Source organism: Lycium barbarum, chromosome 8, assembly GCF_019175385.1.
Source record: "Lycium barbarum isolate Lr01 chromosome 8, ASM1917538v2, whole genome shotgun sequence".
Classification (NCBI taxonomy): domain Eukaryota; kingdom Viridiplantae; phylum Streptophyta; class Magnoliopsida; order Solanales; family Solanaceae; genus Lycium; species Lycium barbarum.
The window spans coordinates 94,876,931-94,898,684 of NC_083344.1; the positions used below are offsets into that span (position 1 = coordinate 94,876,931).

Sequence of the window (21,754 nt, forward strand, 5' to 3'; positions counted from 1 at the left end):
TTCTCATTAGTTAGAGAATAAAAAATTTCTTGAGATCAGAGGCGGATCAAGAACTTGAAATTATGGATTAACTGAGTTTAGATAAATTTCTTAATACATATATAGAGTCTGACCAAAAGCTAATGGGTTCACATGAACCCGTAGCTTACGTTCCGGCTTCGCCTCTGCCTAAGATGAGTTTAATTGGAAAATCATGTTCTGTGAGAATTTATAATCAACTTCAACTTGTTTTAGAATGAGGAAGCATAATAATATGAAAAATATTTACTCCTTCCGTTCTCAATTTAAGTGCTTACTTTCCGTTTTGGCCTTTTGCAAAAAGAGTGCAACTTTCTATATTTAGTAAGTTTTCCAATACCAACATTCTATGTACATTACCAGTTTGAGGCCACAAGATTTAAAGGATTACACACATCTTCAATTTAAAATAACAAGATTCAAGGTCTCTTTTTGTTCTTAAACTCCATATCCAATCAACTAAAACATTTATTTGTGATGTATGGAGTAATATTTTGTGTAAAACTAAACATTGGATATTTAATTTGGACAATACCATAAAGTATAATTAAGAGAAGAAAAAGAAAAGAAGAAGTAGCCTAGTTGCGAAAATGTCGGTTGGTTGAAGGGAAGGGAGTAGAAAAATAATGAGCATGTGAAAGGAACATTTATGGCAGATTGACAGTTAAGAAAAGCCGCCAATTCGTTTCCATACAGACAGTTTCTCGTTAACGTAGTTGTAGAGGGACAAAGATCCTCTTCTCCTCCAAGTAAACAAAACAATTGTTTTTTATTTTACATATATGCCCACCCATTAGCCAGGGTCGGTAATGTAACAAATCAGATTTCACCACGTGTACAAGGAAGCTCAGATTCCAAGAAAGGACAACTTCCAAGCATAGAATTTTGCTAGAGAAAAATACTCTATATATATTGTCCTCTGTATGTATTGTATACACTGAATTATATGCATGCAGACAAAGTGCTTTAGAGAGAAACAAAGAGGAGATTGAAACTAGTTAGAGCTTGAGAATAAAGATTTATTAAAGCGAAAAAAACAATTTTAAAGAGGAAAGTAGGCAAGAGGGGGAGGCAACTTTCATTTGCTTTTTGGACTTCACCTCTCTTTTTGTCTTCTTATCAAAATCCCCTCCACTTACCCAATCCTACAAATCATTTTCTCTCTTCTTTGGAACTTCTCTCTCAGGAAGAAAAAATTATCAACAGAAGTTCCAAAGGAGAATTATAATACTATATGGCACCTGTTTCATTGCCCCCGGGTTTTAGGTTTCATCCAACAGATGAAGAACTTGTTGCTTACTACTTGAAAAGAAAGATTAATGGAAGGAAAATTGAACTTGAGGTCATTCCTGAAGTTGATCTCTACAAATGTGAGCCATGGGATTTACCAGGTATAATTCATGGTTTCCTTTCTTGTTATTGTCCTCTTTAAAAGCAAAACATATATGTAATTAATGTTAATAATAAACAGAAATCATGGGTTTCTTCAGATCATCATCTCTAATTCAAGTGCCATAATTAAGACGAGTGTCAAAGGAAAAAGGATAGTACTAAATATTTGCCTAAATTTTCTAACGTGGCTAGCTTTGGGATAATTGCTTAGAGAAAGAAAAAGAAACATTTGCTTGCTAGATATATTCCAAAGTGATTATCAAGAAAGGTATATAAGTAACGAAGACGACAAAATAAAAGACAAGCTATCATACTATTTCCTTTTTTACCTTGTTACAGAATATAGAGACTCTTCATGTAAAAATGAAAAGACTCATAAAACAAATTAATATTTTATTTCTTTGGTGTTTCAACGCATGCAAACTAATGTGTTCTGATTCTGGATCTCTGAACACACTTTAGTAGTCAAAAATCATACGTATGCTTTATATACAATTTTCTTAAATACTATCATTATTCATGCATGTTTCTTGCTTTAAAGGAAGTTATTAAATTGGTCCCTACATCTTTTAATTTCCTATTGAAGCTTAAAGATGTGTACTTACAGCTTGGGTGAGATGAGATACTCAAGTCAAAAAGGCAAACTGAAAAAGAAATAACATTATTGCATTTGTCCTCCAGGGAAATCATAAGTTCCAGCTCTCAACTCTTTTTGCCATTTAAACCCCTCATTTCATAATTTATTTTAATCCATCTTATTTTAGAACAAGGGTTTAGTTCCTTTTTTATGATTACCATGTTTCCAGAATCATGGAGATCTCATTTTACTTATTGTTAATTTATTATGTTACAGATAAGTCCCTATTGCCAAGTAAAGATATGGAATGGTACTTCTTCAGTCCTCGTGATCGTAAATACCCTAATGGAACAAGGACTAATCGTGCAACAAAAGCTGGATATTGGAAGGCTACTGGAAAGGACAGGAAAGTAAATTCACAGATGAGGCCAATTGGAATGAAGAAAACCCTAGTATATTACAGAGGGAGAGCACCTCACGGAACTCGAACAGGTTGGGTTATGCATGAATATCGTTTGGAAGAAAGAGAATGTGAAGTTGCTAATGGCTTGCAGGTACCAATTTAATTTATATAATTAGCGTAATTTAACATGTTGTGCTCTCTCTAATTTTCTTTTAAGTGATTTGATAGCAGTTGTGGAGCCAACAAGAAAATTCTAAAATGTCCCGCCTATGATTTAATTTTGTAATTTAAAGTAATTTTTGAATCTCATTTGCTACTTCACTAGAATTTTTTTAATCTTATATTAAGGGAATTCAACAATTTATATATAACTAGAAGATTTTACCTATTTACACAGTATAGTTTTTTTTAAGAGGATTCAATTGAAGCCCATTTCTTTAATTTAAGCTGCTTGATAAGTATGAAAATTTCATTATACTAACATGTGTATAGAAGTTCAAATCATATTATATGTTGTTTAATTTCTATATAATAATAATGATAATAATAATATATTAGTATCAGATCACCTAAAAGATAACCACATATAGATAACTATTCATAAAAGGTGGGATAAGTAACTTGAAGATATTATTTATAATGTCACTGTATAAGATATTGTTCTGTATAATATAATGTCAAGGTTTAGATCATCTGATAATGTTAGTGTTGCATGAGAATTGCAGGATGCTTATGCACTTTGTCGTGTATTCAAGAAGAGTTTGAATCAACCAAAAAGCGGAGATCATTATGCAAGTGATAGATCTTCTAGCATTAATGATCAGCTATATACTGAGGGAAGAGGTGAAGATTATGAGACTTCTGATTATGGAATGCCATCAGCTACAACAAGCTCATCCATGCTTGTCCATGGACATGGTTCTCCATTAATGAATGTTGCTGGTCCTAGTGATGATAAGTGGATGCAATACTTGTCAGATGAAGCTTTCACTTTCAATAATCCGTCATTTCCCAGTCATAATGGAGGTTTGCCGTATCACCCATCTAAGGTAATCCTGCTATAATTGAGATATACATCTACACGTGTGTTTGGCAAGGACAAACTATTTTGAAAAATATTTTTAATTTTACATGTGTGGTTGATTAAGATATGTTTAAGAATATTCTTTTAGGAAAATGATTTCTTTATTATGAGACTAGGAAAACAAGTTCTACAAGAGTAACAAGAGTATTTCATACAAATTGTCTCCTCCTCAGTCCTCACCCCCAACACCCTACTCTCACCCCAGCCACACCTCCATATCTGTAGTGTTTGCCTAAATAATATATAAACGCTTTTGGGACAATAATTTCTGCTTATTACCAAACATAAGAAATATATAAGAATACCACTTTATTTTCTCTAAATAAATATTTTTTACAAAAAAAAAAAAAAAAGCTCGTGGAAAACATTTTCCCTCTGTACCAAACATACCCTACAAGCAAATTAGTAGTAAAAAAATGACTTTGAAGAATCAGGAAACAAGAAATAAAAATGTGAGTTTAACTTCTATTCGTTTTCAATGTATAATTATCAGATCATTTAAAAGGTAATTAACTGTTATAAATCAAATTTGTAACTTGAAAAGTAAAGCAAATAACGAGCCACGGCAGGTAAAACTACTGTCATCATATTAAGTAAAAGAAAATAGATCTTACTTTTGGTTTTTTTTCTAAGAAATGTTGATTCTCTTTTTTGGATTTGTGTTTGGGTTTTCATTTCACACCTTTTATTTTATAATTATTGTTTTATTTGAAGGTTGACATAGCATTAGAGTGTGCAAGGTTGCAGCATAGATTTGCATTACCTCCACTAGAGGTGCAAGATTTTCCCCAAGTAGGGTATGTTGATTCTTCCAGGATGATGTCTCAATCAAATGATGTCATGTATCATCAGTCCACAAATCAAACGGACATTGTACAAGAAATCCTATCAGTAGCCCAAGCTTCACATGACCTTACAAATCAAGATTCATGGGCTGGAAATTACAATTATGTAGTTCCCAGTGATGATTTCTCATTTCTTCCTAATAATAACCAAATCCATCATGACTTGGGTAATTCCTTCAATTTCATGGAACAATTAAAGGAAGATGATCAGAATATTAGGTCCATAGCGGTCAGTGATTTTGATGAGGATTTTAAATCTGAGAGTATGGTAGAAAGATTGAGATGGGTAGGCATGTCAGAAAAGGATGAGAAGGTAATGCAACTAATCTATGAAATTGATTTTATTTTATTTTTTGGAATCCAATATGCTTAGATAAGTATTTAATTTGCTTTGTTGTACTTGACAGACCTTTCTTGACGACTACAAGACAGTTCCAATAGAAAACATTTCAGCTCCCCATAAAGAGGAACAAGATCAGCTCCAAGGTATTTCTGAATTAGCCAAGTGTTAATTTCTTCTTCTTTTGTTTTAGGTCTCTTTTTAAAAATATTTAACTAATATGCAATGCAAAGAATTACTATACTATAATTGTATTGTAACTTGTTGTAAGATGTAATATACCTTATTTTCTAGATTACTAATTGGTTACTTGTGACTATTGAGTTTTACTTCTATACAGCGTAAAAGAAAAGAGAGATTAGTAACCTGAAAAATAAAGAATGTTACTTGCTATAACATGTTAAATAAGGATAGTATAAAAGTTTCTTGCAAGGTCGATGTGCAAAGGTTATACTAGTACTATTTTGTCTTTTGTATTTTTGCTCTCTTTGTTGATCAGTATTTACTAATTACAGGAGAAGCAAGCGGCCAGCAAAATAACTTCAATGAAACAGAAGCAAACAATTTCTCATTAGGCTTTGGTAATGACAGCTTCTTGGATGATGAAGACACAGATGGTTTTTCAAATTCTCCAAGCTTTGAAGTTTATGAGAAAATTGAAGTGAACCAAGGGATGTTTATTGCCACAAGGCAAGCAGCCAATACATTCTATCATCAAGTGGCACCTTCAAAAACAGTCACAATTCATAGAGACCTAGTCACAGTTCATGATTTTCCCATTAGAAAGATAACAAAAAGTGCCACTTTTCTTGACACACTTATGGCATTTTCAAGGAAAACTCTATCAGGAGTAGTTATGAGTGTCACCATGCCTAATTGGAGGGGAACAGTGAACACTTTGGTGGAAATGATTGCACCTTTGCATACATTTTGGAGTATTTTGGGGAATGCTTAAACAAAGAAGACAATATTGGCTCCAAGAGTGGAGGGACAAGAAGAAATCAAGATTATAAATCCAAAATTTGTGGAAAGGAAATGGCTTTATTTCACCCTTGTATTAGCTCTTTCCACCATTTGGTTGCACCATATAATTGTCCGTTCTTTCTTAGTACCATTTTTTTTTTATTTTGCTTTTGCTTGCTATAGATTAACTTGTTTTAATGCTAACCACAATTAATTGTTATTAGGGGAAAGCTTAACTTAAGGCCCCCTGAAAATTGACACTGATGTAACCTCTTCATATAGATTGTATTTGTTCTTTTTCAATATTCTAAATCATAGCGAATTATTTTTATTCAGCCTATCAATAATGTTTTCGTCAGGATCACGTATCGTGATTCTCTTTTGTTATTTGGTTAGATAGGCAATATTATTATGCCTTAATAGTTTAGATCGCTTTGAACTTGACATCTTTTGTTCGGTGTACATTTGAATTATTATCGGTTCTAATTATTGGCATTAAACATTTTTTAATACGCAAAGAATAAAGAATTCCTGTGGACCACTTTTCCCAACTACTTCCTTGTCTTATATGAAAGGCAAAAGTCTCTCATTAATTAGAAAGAAAAATAATTCTAAAAATTCTTCTCCTTATATTGAATTGTGTTATAAAATAAATACTAACTTAATTCATAAAGTACAAAAGGTACTAAATGATGAATAGGTAAGACACTAAATGATGAATAGGTAAGACAGTGCGTATCAATTGCTTTCTATTAATATTACTTCTGCCCTCTCAACATTGCATATGTGCTTCCTATTTATAGGAGCAACATACAAAGGATTAGTCACCAAGTAAACTCATAAAACTTACACGTATGAATTCCAAGATGAGCACAAGATAGTTAATGGGCATCCACTACTAGGGATATTTATAACTTAATGGACATCCACTACTTGGGATATTTATAACACTCCCCCTTGGATGTCCATTAATAGATGATATACCTCGTTAAAACCTTATTAGGAAAAAAAAAACCCCGTGGGAAAAAGTCCTAATGAAGGAAAAAAAATAAAAAAATACACATATCTAGTAATACGCTTTGAGGGCTGCCTCATTAAAAACCTTGCCAAGAAAACCCAATGGGACAAAAACCTTGGCGTAGGGAAAAAGAGTGCAGCGCGTATTCTACTCTCCCTGATCAAGACCACGATTCAGATGTTGGAGTCTTCGCATTCCAATCTTGAATATCATCTTCTCAAGAGTTGAAGTTGGCAAAGATTTGGTGAACAAATCTGCAGGATTGTCACTTGAACAGATTTGCTGTACATCAATATCATCATTCTTCTGGAGATCATGTGTGAAGAATAACTTTGGTGAAATGTGCTTCGCTCTATCTCCTTTTATAAAGCCCCCTTTTAGTTGAGCTATGCATGCAACATTGTCTTCATATATTATTGTGGATATTTTGGTATCACATTTCAAGCCACATCTTTCTCTAATGAAATGTATCACTGATCGTAACCACACACATTCTCTGCTTGCTTCATGTATAGCTATTATCTCAGCATGATTTGATGAAGTAGCTACAATAGACTGCTTTGTAGATCGCCACGATATGGCAGTACCTCCGCACGTAAACAGACAGCCCGTTTGAGATCGAGTTTTATGTGGATCAGATAAATAACCTGCATCTGCATAACCAACTAGATCTGTACTACTATTGTTAGCATAAAACAGACCCATATCGCTAGTTCCTTTCAGATATCGCAATATATGCTTAATCCCGTTCCAATGTCTCCGTGTAGGAGAAGAGCTATATCTTGCTAGCAAATTAAAAGAAAACGCTATGTCAAGTCTTGTAGCATTAGCAAGATACATAAGCGCACCTATTGCACTAAGATATGGTACTTCAGGACCAAGTAGCTCTTCGTTTTCTTCCTGAGGTCGGAACGGATCTTTGCTCACTTCAAGTGAGCGAACAACCATAGGAGTACTTAAAGGATGCGCATTGTCCATGTAAAACCGATTTAAAACTTTCTCAGTATAGGCAGATTGATGGATAAAGATCCCTTTTGCGAAATGTTCAATTTGCAGACCAAGACAGAGTTTTGCCTTTCCGAGATCTTTCATCTCAAATTCTTTCTTCAAATATTCAATCGCCTTTTGGAGCTCTTCTGGAGTTCCAATGAGGTTTATGTCATCAACATAAACAGCAAGTATAATGAACCCTGATTTTGTTTTCTTAATAAAAACACATGGACAAATGGCATCATTTATATATCCTTCATTTATCAAGTACTCACTTGGGCGATTATACCACATACGCCCTGATTGTTTTAAACCATATAATGATCTTTGTAATCTGATTGAATACATTTCCCGAGACTTTAAACCAAATGCTTCAGGCATTTTATATCCTTCAGGAATTTTCATATAAATTTCATTATCAAGTGAACCATAAAGATAAGTTGTAACCACATCCATAAGATGTATTTCAAGAGTTTCATAGACAGCTAAACCCATGAGGTATTGAAATGTTATAGCATCCATAACTGGTGAATATGTTTCTTCATAGTCGATGCCGGGTCTTTGAGAGAATCCTTGTGCAACAAGGCGTGCTTTGTATCGCACAATTTCATTTCTCTCATTTCTTTTCCGTATAAAGACCCATTTGTGACCAACTGGTTTTACACCATTAGGCGTTTGGACTACAGGTCCAAAAACCTCACGTTTGGCAAGTGAATTCAATTCTGATTGAATTGCTTCTTTCCATTTTGGCCAATCATATCTTCGTCGACATTCTTCGACAGATTGAGGTTCCTGATCCTCACTGCCTTTTATAATATTTAGTGCAACATTATATGCAAAAATACTATTCACCATAATTTTCGAACGATTCAAGTTGCCCTCATCACCAGTAAAACTTAATGATAGTTCTTTACTCATTGGAGTCTCGGGTTTGCTGATTTCTTCAGGAATATCAGAATTAATCAAATCTTGAATCTCTTCATGAGATCCTTTCATAGTGTCATTCTGATCATTGTTTGTATTTCTTTTTCTTGGATTTTTATCCTTGGAGCCCAATGGCCTACCACGCTTCAGGCGTGGATGAGATTCAGAGGCTATGACACTAGTAGATTGTCCCTTTGGAACATCAATTCGAATAGGCACATTCTCTGCAGGGATATGCGACTTAGTTATTCTTTTCAAATCAGTAAATCCGTCTGGCATTTGATTTGCTATTTTCTGTAAGTGGATGATCTTCTGGATCTCCTGCTCACATATAGGGGTACGTGGATCAAAATGAGATAGTGATGGAACTCTCCACGCAATTTATCTTTTGATTTATTTTCTCTCTCCCCCTAATTGTGGAAAATTTGTTTCATCAAATCGACAATCTGCAAATCGGGCAGTGAATAAATCTCCCGTCAATGGCTCAAGATAGCGAATAATGAAGGGTGATTCAAACCCAACATATATTCTTAACCTTCTTTGGGGGCCCATCTTGGTGCGCTGTGGTGGTGCTACAGGCACATATACAGCACAGCCAAAGATTCGGAGATGAGAAATATTTGGTTCATGACCAAATACTAATTGTGACGGGGAGTATTTATTATAATGAGTCGGTCTAAGACGAATAAGAGATGCTGCATGTAAAATAGCATGACCCCAGACGGTTGTAGGAAACCGTGTTTTCATAAGTAATGGTCTTGCTATCAATTGCACACGCTTAATAAATGACTCAGCAAGGCCATTTTGGGTATGAACATGTGCTACAGGATGTTCAACCTTTATCCCAACTGATAAACAATAATCATCAAAAGCTTGGGATGAAAATTCTCCAGCATTATCAAGACGTATAGCCTTTATAGGATAATCTGGGAATTGTGCCCTTAAGCGTATTATTTGTGCCAATAATTTCGCAAACGCCAGGTTGCGAGACGATATGAGGCACACATGAGACCATCTCGAAGACGCATCTATTAGAACCACAAAATATCTGAATGACCCACAAGATGGGTGAATAGGTCCACATATATCCCCATGTATACGATCTAGAAAAGCAGGGGATTCAATGTCAACTTTCATTAGTGATGGCCTGATTATCAATTTGCCCTGATGACAAGCGACACATGAAAATTCACTACTTTCAAGAATCTTCAGGTTCTTAAGTGGATGCCCTTTTGAATTTTCAATAATTCGTCTCATCATTATTGATCCATGATGACCCATTCGGTCATGCCAAAGCACAAAAGTTCCTGAATCGTTAAACTTCTGGTTTACGATTGAGTGTGCTTCCACTGTACTAATTTCTGCATAGTACAGGCCAGAAGACAAAGTTGGTAATTTCTCCAAAACATATTTCTGGCCGGAGACATTCTTTGTAATGATAAGATATTCATCATTTGTTTCATTTAATGTCTCGACGTGATACCCATTACGGCGGATATCTTTGAAACTCAACAAGTTTCTTGGGGATCTAGAAGAGAATAATGCATCTTCTATAACAAGTTTTGTCCCCTTAGGTAAAAATACAGTAGCTCTTCCGGAGCCTTCAATTAATTTCGAATTGCCAGAAATTTTATTAATATTTCCCCTTTTTCTACGCAAGTGAGAAAAGTATTTCTCATCTTTGAATATAGCATGCGTTGTTCCACTATCAATCACACAAATATCTTCATGATTGGTCATTGATCCAAATAATATTTGAGGATTTTCCATATATTCTTCAAAACGAAAGAATAGGCAAAGTAAACATCGAAGTAGATATTTTGATTAGACAAAGTATTACACACACTTTATTACTTATATATGGAAACATAACCACATTAGCTAATACAAACGACATGTATGAAATATCTAAGTTAATACAGATCCATCACCGATCAGATGATCTATTTTCCCTTCAGGGATTTCAAAGAAATCTGCCACATCTAGATGCATGGGCTCAACATTATCTTCAGAAATAAAATTTGCTTCGGCATCCTTTTCTGCCTTTTTGAGGGAGGCTTGATATAGCTCAACAAGGTGCTTTGGCGTACGACAGGTACGTGACCAGTGCCCTTTTCCTCCACATTGGAAGCATTTATTTTCTGAATTTTTCTTTTGCACAGATTCATGCTTTTCATCCTTCCTTTTACACTGCTGGTGGTGAAGGGTATTATATGGTGCAAAACGAGAATCATGATTAAAATTCCTTCCTCGACCACGACCATGACCACGACTGGGGCCACGACTCTTCCACGCCTAAAATGGCAAAAATTTGCCTCATTCGCTTCAGGGAATGGGGCAGTACCAGTGGGTCGGCTTTCATGATTTTTCATTAATAATTCATTATGTTGTTCAGCCACTAAAAGATGTGAGATTAGATCAGAATATTTCTTGAACTTCATCTCTCGGTATTGCTACTGCAGGAGCATACTCGAGGCAGGAAAAGTGGAGAATGTTTTCTCCAGCATATCATCATCAGTAATATTTTCACCACATAATTTTAGTTGAGAAATAATTTTAAACATTGTAGAATTATATGCCTTAACAGATTTAAAATCTTGGAACCTTAAATGGAGCCAATCAAAACGTGCTTGTGGAAGTATGACCATCTTCAGGTGATCATTTCTATCTTTCAGATCATTCCACAGCGTAAGAGGATTTTTAACCGTGAGATATTCCATTTTCAAATTCTCATCAAGATGATGGCGGAAGAATATCATTGCCTTAGCACGGTTTTGGTTTGATGCCTTATTTTCATCTTTGATGGTGTCTTCCAGACCCATCGCATTAAGGTGAATCTCGACATCAAGAATCCATGACATATAGCTATTGCCGGATATATCTAAGGCTACAAATTCACGTCTAGAAAGATTTGCCATTAGTAAAGGAAAACAAAGAAATCAATACCTTCGAGGCTTGTAAAGTATTTGCTCGAGATGACAGAGTCTCGTGCTGATAACGTATTATAAAATAAATACTAACTTAATTTATAAAGTACAAAAGGTACTAAATGATGAATAGGTAAGACACTAAATGATGAATAGGTAAGACAGTGCGTATCAATTGCTTTCTATTAATATTACTTCTGCCCTCTCAACATTGCATATGTGCTTCCTATTTATAGGAGCAACATACAAAGGATTAGTCACCAAGTAAACTCATAAAACTTACACGTATGAATTCCAAGATGAGCACAAGATAGTTAATGGGCATCCACTACTTGGGATATTTATAACTTAATGGACATCCACTACTTGGGATATTTATAACAAATTGTCTTTTATTAGCTTGTAAATAGCTAGTAATAGGCTACTTCCATCTTAAAATGGTTTTCTCTCTAGTTGTACAGTATAACAGTAACAAGTTGGCCGAAGCTTTAGCTGCTAAGTTTTGTGGAAAATAGTGTACTAAGGATACACTAATTTCTCAATTGAACTTGACCCTCAAGTGATTGTTAACATGCTCAAGGCCAGGGCTACTAACAATCCCAAGCTAAAGATGATCATTGACAGAATCATCTTAGGACTTGAGAACAGCAATGCTACTTTCCTTCACAATTACATTGAAGGAAATCAGATTACATATTCTTTGGCCAATTTTACTGCTGACCAGAACCGCAACAAGATTTTCTACTCTGTTGATCAGTTCCCTAATGTGTCTAGGGGACCTTTTCAACTAGATAAATGGCAAATGCCAAGTCTTAGGACTAGGTAGCATAAATCTAACTTTAGATCAGTCAGTTGAATGTATAGAATTTTTGCTAGGCCGGAAGGACCATATCCATTAGGCATATCTTCCCTTTTGGAGTGATTGAATCACCAGTTGTATGTTATACAGAGATATGGTCTAGCTCTCGTCTCCTTATATTATACAACAATGTCCTCCACTGAAGGGTAAGCTTTATTTTTTTTACAAAAGAGCTAGTAATAAGATTGACATTGCCCACATGAGAGATGGGCTTGAAGGCAAAACTGGTCGATTTGCCCGCCCCAACCCTGTGCGAGATATATTTGGAGCTTCTATTTTCACTACCAAAAAAAAATATGAATTAGCCACGGATAAACTTTTTAGCTAAACAGCAAATTAATCGCTAATCATATTTCGCGACGCATTAACAACGGACATCTGTTAGCTGCGAACAATTATCGATGTATTAATGACGGATTAACAAGGTTCCTCCCTGTCTCTCATCCTCCTTGCACAAGCTTGTAAGTCCGTCACTCTTTAGTTTGCGTATGTGGTCGCCATCAAGATGGTTTATATAAATTAGCAATTTTATATGAAAAGATGGCATAAAGAAAAAGGAAGAATGAAAATAAACTAAAAAATGATACCAAATTATCATGACTTGTGGAAAATTTTCTCTCTAACGTGGATATATATTTACTGAGAGTTTCAGTACCTTATTTCGGAGCAGCTTAGATTATACATAACGAAAAATGAGATACATAAATTAAACTTGTAAGTGTAACAAACTAGACCAAAAACAGAAAACTAGACAACAGGTAAATCTTCCCTTGAAGTTAAAGCTGTAAGAGAAAATCCAATGTATATATGTGCATCTTATTTTATGAAGTGTCGCTTATTAGTACTCTGTCCATTGCAACTCTTGAATTAATCTCGATTCAATCAAATACGAATATTCATATGAAAAATGCACACCAATATATAAGTGCATAGGTCTTCTATAATTGACCAAAATTAAAGAAATTCGACCCTATCATTTTAGTACTCTGTCCGTTGCAACTCTTGAATTAATCTCGATTCAATCAAATACGAATATTCATATGAAAAATGTACACCAATATAGTAATGTATAGGTCTTCTATAATTGACCAAAATTAAAGAAATTCGACCCTATCATTTCTAAAATGTTATTTGCAATTAGAGTAATATCAAAGAGTTTTTGTGAAGCCAAGTGCAATCGTCTCTACATTCGTAAATAGTACTCTCTCTTTCCCATTTATGTGACACACTTTCCTTTTTAGTCTGTCCCAAAAAGAATGTCATTTTTCTATATTTAGAAACAATTTAACTTTATAAGATAATTTACCGTCACACAAATATCTAAGACTTGTTTTAGACCAAAAAAATTTAAAGTCTTCTTTTTTTTTTAAACTTCGTGCCAAGTCAAATGATGCCGCATAAATTGGGACGGAGAGACTAAGAAAATTGCTCTCTGTGTGAGTAGCTAAGATCCGTTCATTCTTCATGACCAAGAAGAGTCTCTAATACCCCAAAAGTACTTGTGATTCTTTGCTTCACTAAAACCCAAAGAATGCTATATAGTAAAGCATGTATGTCTTCTAAGGTATGTATCCAAAACTAATTTAGCACGCAATATTGCAATCACAAATTTGTTTAATATTTTTTTGCAGATGTGATATTTTCTCCGTATTTCTTTTTTATATATTATTATATTAAGGATCAGGGAAAGAGAAGGGAAAACACATAAGACACACAGTGAGAATTGAATGCACACCTATTATGTATGAAAAACTCTCACTAATAACTTCTTCTTCTTTTTTTCTGAAAAAAAAAAAAGATAGTGGTGAGAGTTTTTTTTATATTTAAAGTATTTAACTGCATGCCGACTCGGGTAAGCTTTCTTAACGTGACGTTTGGAAAAAGGATAGCCTAAAACCAAACTTGGAGAAGATAATCCAGATACTTATACTTGTTCGAGATGGTCAATTATCAATCTTAATTTAGTAGGCTTGGAGTCATTGTCTTGCAGTTTTGGATAACCTATTAGTTGAAATTTCTTCATTTCAAAATCAGCTAACCTTACTCAATCACGTATTCTTTGTAACTTGTAAGAGTTTCTATAAATCCTTTTTATTACACTTGTGACTTGTGAGAATGTACTTGATATATTTAGAACTTCCTGAAAGAAAATTAATGCAGATTGATCTGATGTGTGTACACTGTATCTGGAACATAATATATTCTTCAAGAATCAACATTGCCCCACACTTTCGTACATACATTATCTTGTCTGGAAAGTGTGTGTGTGTGTTTTTTTTTTTTTCATTAGGGAAAAAATTTACCTGAATTCGGTGTTTACGCTAAATCAGTGAATGCAAGACACGTGTCTTGCATTATACCCACTTATCACTTGACCAGCATATCGTGTCACATCAGCTCTTATAACTTGAAAGAAATATATAGTCACATTTTTATAGCCAAAAAATAATATTCTTTTCGTAGTTCTGCTTGTTCATGCTATGATGGAGCTTTCTCTCAGCCCCAATTGGTCCTAGCAGATACTTGAAGCTTATATTTCCTTCTGGAAATTATACATATATTTCAAAAAGATTCCATAGGTATTATTAACGCTTCTATTTTGCACATATATATATATATATATTATAAAAATATCAATATGAAAATACAGGGAGAAGGGATCATAAGCATTTATCCTGAATGTGCTACAGTGATTAATTTTCCCTTGCAATGTGATTATTTTCTACTACTTTTTTGTCACAATTTGATATGTCCATCTATTTTCTAAATTTTAAGAATAGCATAGACATCTTTGCTCGGCTACAGAATAATTCAGACCATATATAATCAGAGTGTAACTACATGTTTTCTCTGTTTCTAATTAATACAAGTGTAGTCTGTTCAAATATAACAATAAATTTCAGTGCTCAGTCCTATTCTGATCAGTAAATAAAAACAGCATACCACAAGTGTTCTGTTTTGGTACAATTCAGTGGTCTAGAAAGATTGTCCCACCACAACAAATGTAGTAATCAAAGAATGAAGCTGCAAAGCAACAGACTTGGCAGCATATGTATAGTGAAATGACAATAGACTTGAATGCCTAAATCACTGGTCCAGAACTTGCAAGTATCCAATATAACACAGATATAGTTAGCGTTAACGACTAAACCAGCTAAAACTCTTCAGCAGGAAAATTTTGGAGAGAAGAGCATGACGGATCGATGATACAAACATCCTCAGTTCCCTGTAGGATTCAAGTTCCATGACAAATAGGCTGGATCACCAAATGGCCTGCACGGTCACAATTCCAGAATAATCATCAATGGTATACTTATAGGTGCCTTTTCACACATGTTAGAGACATAGTCATTTATAATACATGGGCGGGTACAACACACGCCAGTATGTATTAAATCTGACATCAATTTCAATTTTGCCTATCCAATTAATTGTATCAAAGAAACATCTCTCATTTGCCTCCCTAAATCAAAATAAAAAGGACCATCAACAAACACAAAACCAAGACTCGCATTTTCGAAGAAGCTTTTTAAAGCTGCTTTTAGAACCATGCCGATTACAAACACATTTAGTCGTTTATAATTTCTGAAAAGCTTTCTAGGCAAATGAAAAGGAATTTAGCTACTAGCTTGCATTGTATCAACTGCTGAAGAAATTCCAAGTTCACAAGTTCTTTGACTCGATTGTCACTGCTAATTCTGGCTTTTATTAAAAGGAGGGAAACTGAAATACATATATAGAAGGAACTGGGAGGAACTGAAAGGCAGAAGCATATAAATATTGGTTCCTTGAAATTCTTAATTTAAATGCAAGAAAATTTACATTATCCCAGATCTCATCTGAAAAATAGCAACGTGCACCTGGTGGCTAGTGCGATAAATGAGTATTAAGCTATCATAAAAGTGAGATTTATAGACCTTGAGCTCTTGTCGATTCTTAAATGCAACATAAAGTTTTCTTTTCTTTATAGCACTTCAAACAATTGAAACTGTAAGCATGTTATCCAGCAAATCTATTCGTAGCAGCTTAACTAGTCGAAAAGAGAGAAAAAAAATATATGTTTCGCTGCAGATACATATATATAACAGGCATATTGGATTAAGGAATCAAAACAGGAAGACAGTATTGAGTACTTTCTTACCTTGGTTTGATGACATACATAAGTATGAAAGTTATTGCCACGAATAAGCAAATTCCACCAACGGTCAGGTATGCAATGCCTAGGAAGTTATTCTTTCCGCCAATCCATGTTGTGGTTGAAAGAACCAGAGACTTTTTACCTTCAAACGTATATGTGTTATAATTATTTTGTATTACTACAGTTATCTTCTCATTAGCTTCAAGGTCAAACTCCAGCTTCCCGTATAACTTTCTGAATTGTGGTAATGCCGCAGTTCGCATCCAAATTTGAAGATCCTCTTGCTCACTCATCTGCATGTATAATCCCCGAAATAGTCAAGATAATGATGAAACATGGAAAACGGAATAATGATTAGATGAGAAAAGTGAGTCTGTACTAACAGGTATGCTCTCATTAAGAGTTCCACCCCCAATTAAACTTCCTTTCTGAAAATTTTTAGGGTAAACTTTTGATCCAAATTTGTGCTTTCTATCACTTGGCCATGAAATGTTCTTCCTATTGATTTGTAAAGGTTTGTCCTTAATTGAAAAACGATACGTATCATTAAACAAACTCCAAGCAATGAGGCCACAGGGAATCACGGGCTGATTTCCGTTCATGTCTTCAGGAGCACAAGTCTTTTTCAAATCACCCTTAAAATTTGGGTCGCGCAATTGCTCGTCATTTCTGCTTTTTACATATCTGTGAAAAACATAGTAAGCTGTCAATACCAGTTAAGTGAATATCATTTACTGGAAAAATAAGGTGATTCTCCTTCAAATATGTCCACTCTCGATGAAAAAGTCTATCTGTTATAAAGATCTCAAGGGAAAAAATTAGAGAGTAAGAAAAGGAAAAACAGGCGACTTTCACATATATCTATTTATTTTCATCTCAATCATTATACATCAACATATTAGGGAAGAGTAAGTTCTACACTATATTTTTCGTTGGTGTATGTCGTCATGCCATTCCAAAATTTTCCATCGGCAAAGATCTAAATTCTGGTTAGTAACGACTTAAAAGTTATAATCCTTCAGTTAATTACATATTAGTGACTTTTCCATAACTTCCTCAATTGTATAAAAAGATGTCATCTTTAACTTCTTGATTTGTTATCTGTTTCCCATTTCATTTTTATTGTTAGTTTCAACTTTATGTACGTATGTTTTTACTTTATATAGTTCATGTAGAAAGTTTTATGGCTTATTAATGAAAAAATTATGGCACAAGAAGCCTGTGCCCCAATGATGATTAGCATATAATAAATCTTCCTAGCTTCAGAAGAAAATCCCAAATACTCATAAAATGTAACAAAGCTTTAACTTAAATCAAACAAAATCTTGGACATACCGGCGATGATTCTGGTAGAAGTTATCAAGCTGATAATAAACATAGATCGGATGCTTCATTTTCTTAGGAACCTAAAAACATTCAGCAAATGCAATGTTAAAATTTGGAACAGAGAAAAAAAAAAAAAAAAAAAAAAAAAAAAAAAAAAAAAAAAGGCAACATATTTGGAACAGGGGACTAACTGTCAAAGTTTTGATACAGGTCTTGTTTGTTTTATTATTTTGGATAAATGAAATGCTATCATGATATACAAGTTGTTTATCCGTATAATTTGAAGGAACGCAATCATCATCGTAACGATCTACAATTTCCACAACCTGCATACAAACGAAAGATATTTCATGTCAAATACCATTAGAAGGTGAAAAAGAAACTCCCGAAAACCATAAAGAATAGATGGATATTCGAGTACTTTTTCTGATGCAGACAATGAGGCAAGGCCTATGGGAATGAAGACGATTCCAAGGAAGATAAATGTCGTGACAACCTGAATTCAGAGAGTGAGAATATATTCAACAAGCCATTATTAAAGCAAAGACTTAAAGAAGCCTTGTCAAAAGAAGTTATGTCAAATGATTATGTGAATGTGGTACCCATTGTGGAGTTAAAATTGGCTTGCAAGCAGGAAGCTCTTGCTGGGTAAACCTCGAATCTACAGCACAAAAATATGCCATCTAAATTTGGTTATTGTCTGTAAATAAAACTGAAAATATATAAAGCAGAAATCTAATTAAGCTGGCATATACAAGTCTTTCAACTTAGATTTCAATGATTATGTGAAAGACTTGTAGTAGCATCATCCCTATGCATCATCAGAGATTCAATCAGCCCGTTATTTATAATACAGAATAAACATTCTGATAAGATGTAAAGCCAGATCATAATCCGGTTAATTAACCATCTGCAAGATGAGAGACCATAAATTGAAATAATGCAATAAAAGGAAGTAATTGTTTGGGTATAGCCGTTATTAAGCAAGGAAAACTGACATGATTTTAGTTTGAAATGCACCTCAGTACATTTTAGTTATGGAAACTTTAGAGTCGGACCATACTCCTGGTTATTCCATTTCACTTTAAGCTCTATTATCAACAATTAAATACAAGCTGCTATCTCGGCAAGCTACCTCTACCTGTGTGGGGTAGAGAGGTTGTTTCCGATAGACCCTCGGCTTAAAAGATGGCCAGCTACACGCTGGACATTGAGAAACACAATGATGTGATTCAGAAATTAAGAAACTATTTTTCCCCTTTTATTTCATTTTATATGATACTCTTTCCTTTAGTTGTTAAAAAGAGAATCCTTTAGTTGTTAAAAAGAGAATGATATATTTCTATATTTGAACTCTTAACTTTAAACTTTCTATTTTACCCCTGAATCATTTACTTTTACAGGCATAGAAATGTCATGACGTGTTTAAGACCATAAGTTTTAGGAGTAATTTTGGTATGTTTAAAAGACACCAAAACTCAATGACTAGCCTCCCCCAATAAAAAACACTTCAACAATTAAAAAGGCAAACAGAATTAGCCTTTTTACACACACACTTTCGTTTTAGGAACTTTATAGTGCAAGCAGAAATATTTTAAAAGCATAAGGCAGTTAGTTGCATGATTTGGAGTCTGGAATATAATTAGCATCCTCGATAAATATGTTAATTTCACTCATTTAATCAAATATCAAAAGAATTGTGTATTAATGATTTTTGCAGTGCATCTCTATCCCGCTACTACAATTAATTCCACAGTTAAATTAACTAAATAGGCTTCATTAAGAACAACTGATAAAACAATCTAAATACCCCATATATAAGATCTCTACATCTCAGTAATTCAAGTAGTAAATTGAATTTTATAAATAACCCAAAATCGCTACTTCTCGAATATGCTTAAATTATAAAATAGGAAAGGAGAAACAAAGAGAAATTACAAAAGATCACAATTCTTGAATTGCCAGACCATACAAAGGAGAATACATTTTCCCTTTTCTTGTTTTCTACCAATCAAAATTGTTACAAAAAAAAATAAAAAAAATAAAAAAGAAAACGACCCTTCAAAACACATTCTTGCATGCAGAGATTCAGAACAAAAAAAGTTTTAAAAAAAAATTAAAGAAGAAAAGGAAGTATTAATTACAATCGGGTTTTCTTGATTTCTTTGAAGCAGATGAGGTTCCTTCACCCATTTTTACCCTCAATCTACAGAGAAGAAACAAGTATTTAATCTATAATTGTGAATATTTTTCAAGAAAGGAGAAAAAAAGGGTAAATTGGGACAAGAATTTTCTTTTCTTCTCCCTTTTATTTTCTGTTTGAGAAAGAAATAGCGAAAAGGCGCAATAAGGTTGCATGGCAAAAACGGGTACGTGAAAGTCGCTGCCTTCCATCCCCCAACTCCCACGTTTATACCAAATCCAGTAAGTACTTCATTTAATTTTAAAGATAATATTAAAGTAAAAACATATACCACTTCACATAATTAAATATTCCCTCAGTCCCAACTTGATGCGCAAAAAAAAATGATACATTTCTATATTTAGAATTTTTAATTAAAATATCCCTTTTTACCCTTAATGAAATGATTTACGATCACGCAAATATTTATGACTTGTTTTATACCACAAGGTTTAAAAATCTTCTTTTGTTTCTTAAAATTTGTGTCTAATCAAACTATATCACATAAATTAGGACGGAGGGAGTAAGTACTTAATTTAATTTTAAACATAAAGATTAAAGAAAAAGCATACACCACTTCATCATAATTAAGTAATAAATATATGTAATGCAATATATTTTATATTGATTGATTTAATATAACGGCAAAGGGTCATATATACCCCTGTACTATTCCGAAATAGTTGTGTGTGTCCCCCGTTTGCTTTTTCGATGATATATACCCCTGCCGTTAGCGTTTTGGTCATATATACCCCCGCATCTAACGACCCATTTAACAGGGACACGTGGCACTATCTCAACGGCTCCAACCATTTTCTTTTTTATTTAATCTAATTTACCAAACACAAAACAAAACAAAAAAAATGAAAATTAGAAAGTCTAATCTCCGGCGAACCTCCACCACCAGCATCCGACGACTGCAATGGTATATTCATGGATCCAAAATTAAACCCACTTTGAAATCTGCCCAATCTCATCAACCCGACAAGGTTCAGTCCATTCTCAACATAGTCAACAAAATGGTGGCCCAAAAAAAATCAAAATGGCAAAAAATTTGTTGGAACGAATTGTGTATTGATAATTGAATCTAAAAATTGTGATTAAAGCTTGTCTTGGGTAGCTGGAACATGAAGAAAAAACAGAAACTTCATGGACAGCCATTAATGAAGCTTGAAGCTTCAAGTTCAAGTTTTGGATTTCTTCAAATGAGCTTTGTTTAGAGTGAATGTTATTGCAAAAGATTAGTTAAATCTTGAAGAGTTGATATCTGAAATTAGGGATAATTTGGTGAAGAATTTGGTAGGTTTTGGGGTGAATTTCAGCTGCAAATTAGTTGGAGAAGAAGAAGAAACCCACATTTTGAATTTCAGAAATAGCCACAGTTTTAAGAAATAGGCCCTTTCCAGTTTAAAACAATTTTTTAATGATAAATTAGATTAAATAAAAAAGAAAATGGTTGGAGCCGTTGTGTCACACCCCACCTTGGGGGGTCTGACCGGCACCCGGCATCGGAAGGGCCGAGCGAACCAACTGTGATATCTGAACTCTGTAACACGAATCATAGGCCGACAAGGTCGTTGAATAACAATTGTAAGAAGTATATCATGACAACCTGCAAGCAAAAAAGGTCCAACAACACATATATGCATAACTAGGGCCGACAAGGCCACAACCAAGAAAAACAACTAGTCAGAAGGCCGGCAAGGCCAAACAAAATACCTGTACACTGACTGATAGTCTGTAAGCCTTTAAGAGTACCAATATGCAT

At 34.1% G+C, this 21,754-nt stretch overlaps 2 protein-coding genes across 2 annotated transcripts; one reads left to right on the forward strand and one right to left on the reverse strand.

The window, feature by feature from the left end:
* The first annotated feature begins 974 nt into the window (after positions 1-974).
* Positions 975-5,953, forward strand: LOC132606333 (NAC domain-containing protein 54-like). The gene is made up of 6 exons (XM_060319790.1): positions 975-1,409; positions 2,264-2,541; positions 3,116-3,439; positions 4,189-4,632; positions 4,727-4,805; positions 5,175-5,953. Exons 1-6 carry the CDS (start codon positions 1,253-1,255, stop codon positions 5,612-5,614), a joined length of 1,722 nt encoding a protein of 573 aa, XP_060175773.1. The 5' UTR covers positions 975-1,252; the 3' UTR covers positions 5,615-5,953.
* Positions 5,954-15,130: 9,177 nt separating this feature from the next.
* LOC132606334 (ALA-interacting subunit 5-like) lies at positions 15,131-20,179 on the reverse strand. The gene is made up of 8 exons (XM_060319791.1): positions 19,949-20,179; positions 18,407-18,465; positions 18,226-18,300; positions 17,996-18,130; positions 17,814-17,884; positions 16,862-17,162; positions 16,482-16,771; positions 15,131-15,613 (listed from the first exon to the last, which is right to left on the reverse strand). Exons 1-8 carry the CDS (start codon positions 19,995-19,997, stop codon positions 15,559-15,561), a joined length of 1,035 nt encoding a protein of 344 aa, XP_060175774.1. The 5' UTR covers positions 19,998-20,179; the 3' UTR covers positions 15,131-15,558.
* Positions 20,180-21,754: the final 1,575 nt, after the last annotated feature.

What these genes read in the sequence shown, in the direction of transcription:
- LOC132606334 (XM_060319791.1), bottom strand. Translation starts at nt 19,997, where the DNA reads ATGGGTGAAGGAACCTCATCTGCTTCAAAGAAATCAAGAAAACCCGAT. An exon ending in CAATTTTAACTCCACAATGG is followed by an intron (nt 18,301 to 18,406) that starts GTACCACATTCA and finishes CTCTGAATTCAG; the next exon opens with GTTGTCACGACATTTATCTT. An exon ending in ATGTATGTCATCAAACCAAG is followed by an intron (nt 15,614 to 16,481) that starts GTAAGAAAGTAC and finishes GTGACCGTGCAG; the next exon opens with GCCATTTGGTGATCCAGCCT.
- LOC132606333 (XM_060319790.1), top strand. Translation starts at nt 1,253, where the DNA reads ATGGCACCTGTTTCATTGCCCCCGGGTTTTAGGTTTCATCCAACAGAT. An exon ending in AAGTTGCTAATGGCTTGCAG is followed by an intron (nt 2,542 to 3,115) that starts GTACCAATTTAA and finishes TGAGAATTGCAG; the next exon opens with GATGCTTATGCACTTTGTCG. An exon ending in TGCCGTATCACCCATCTAAG is followed by an intron (nt 3,440 to 4,188) that starts GTAATCCTGCTA and finishes TTTTATTTGAAG; the next exon opens with GTTGACATAGCATTAGAGTG.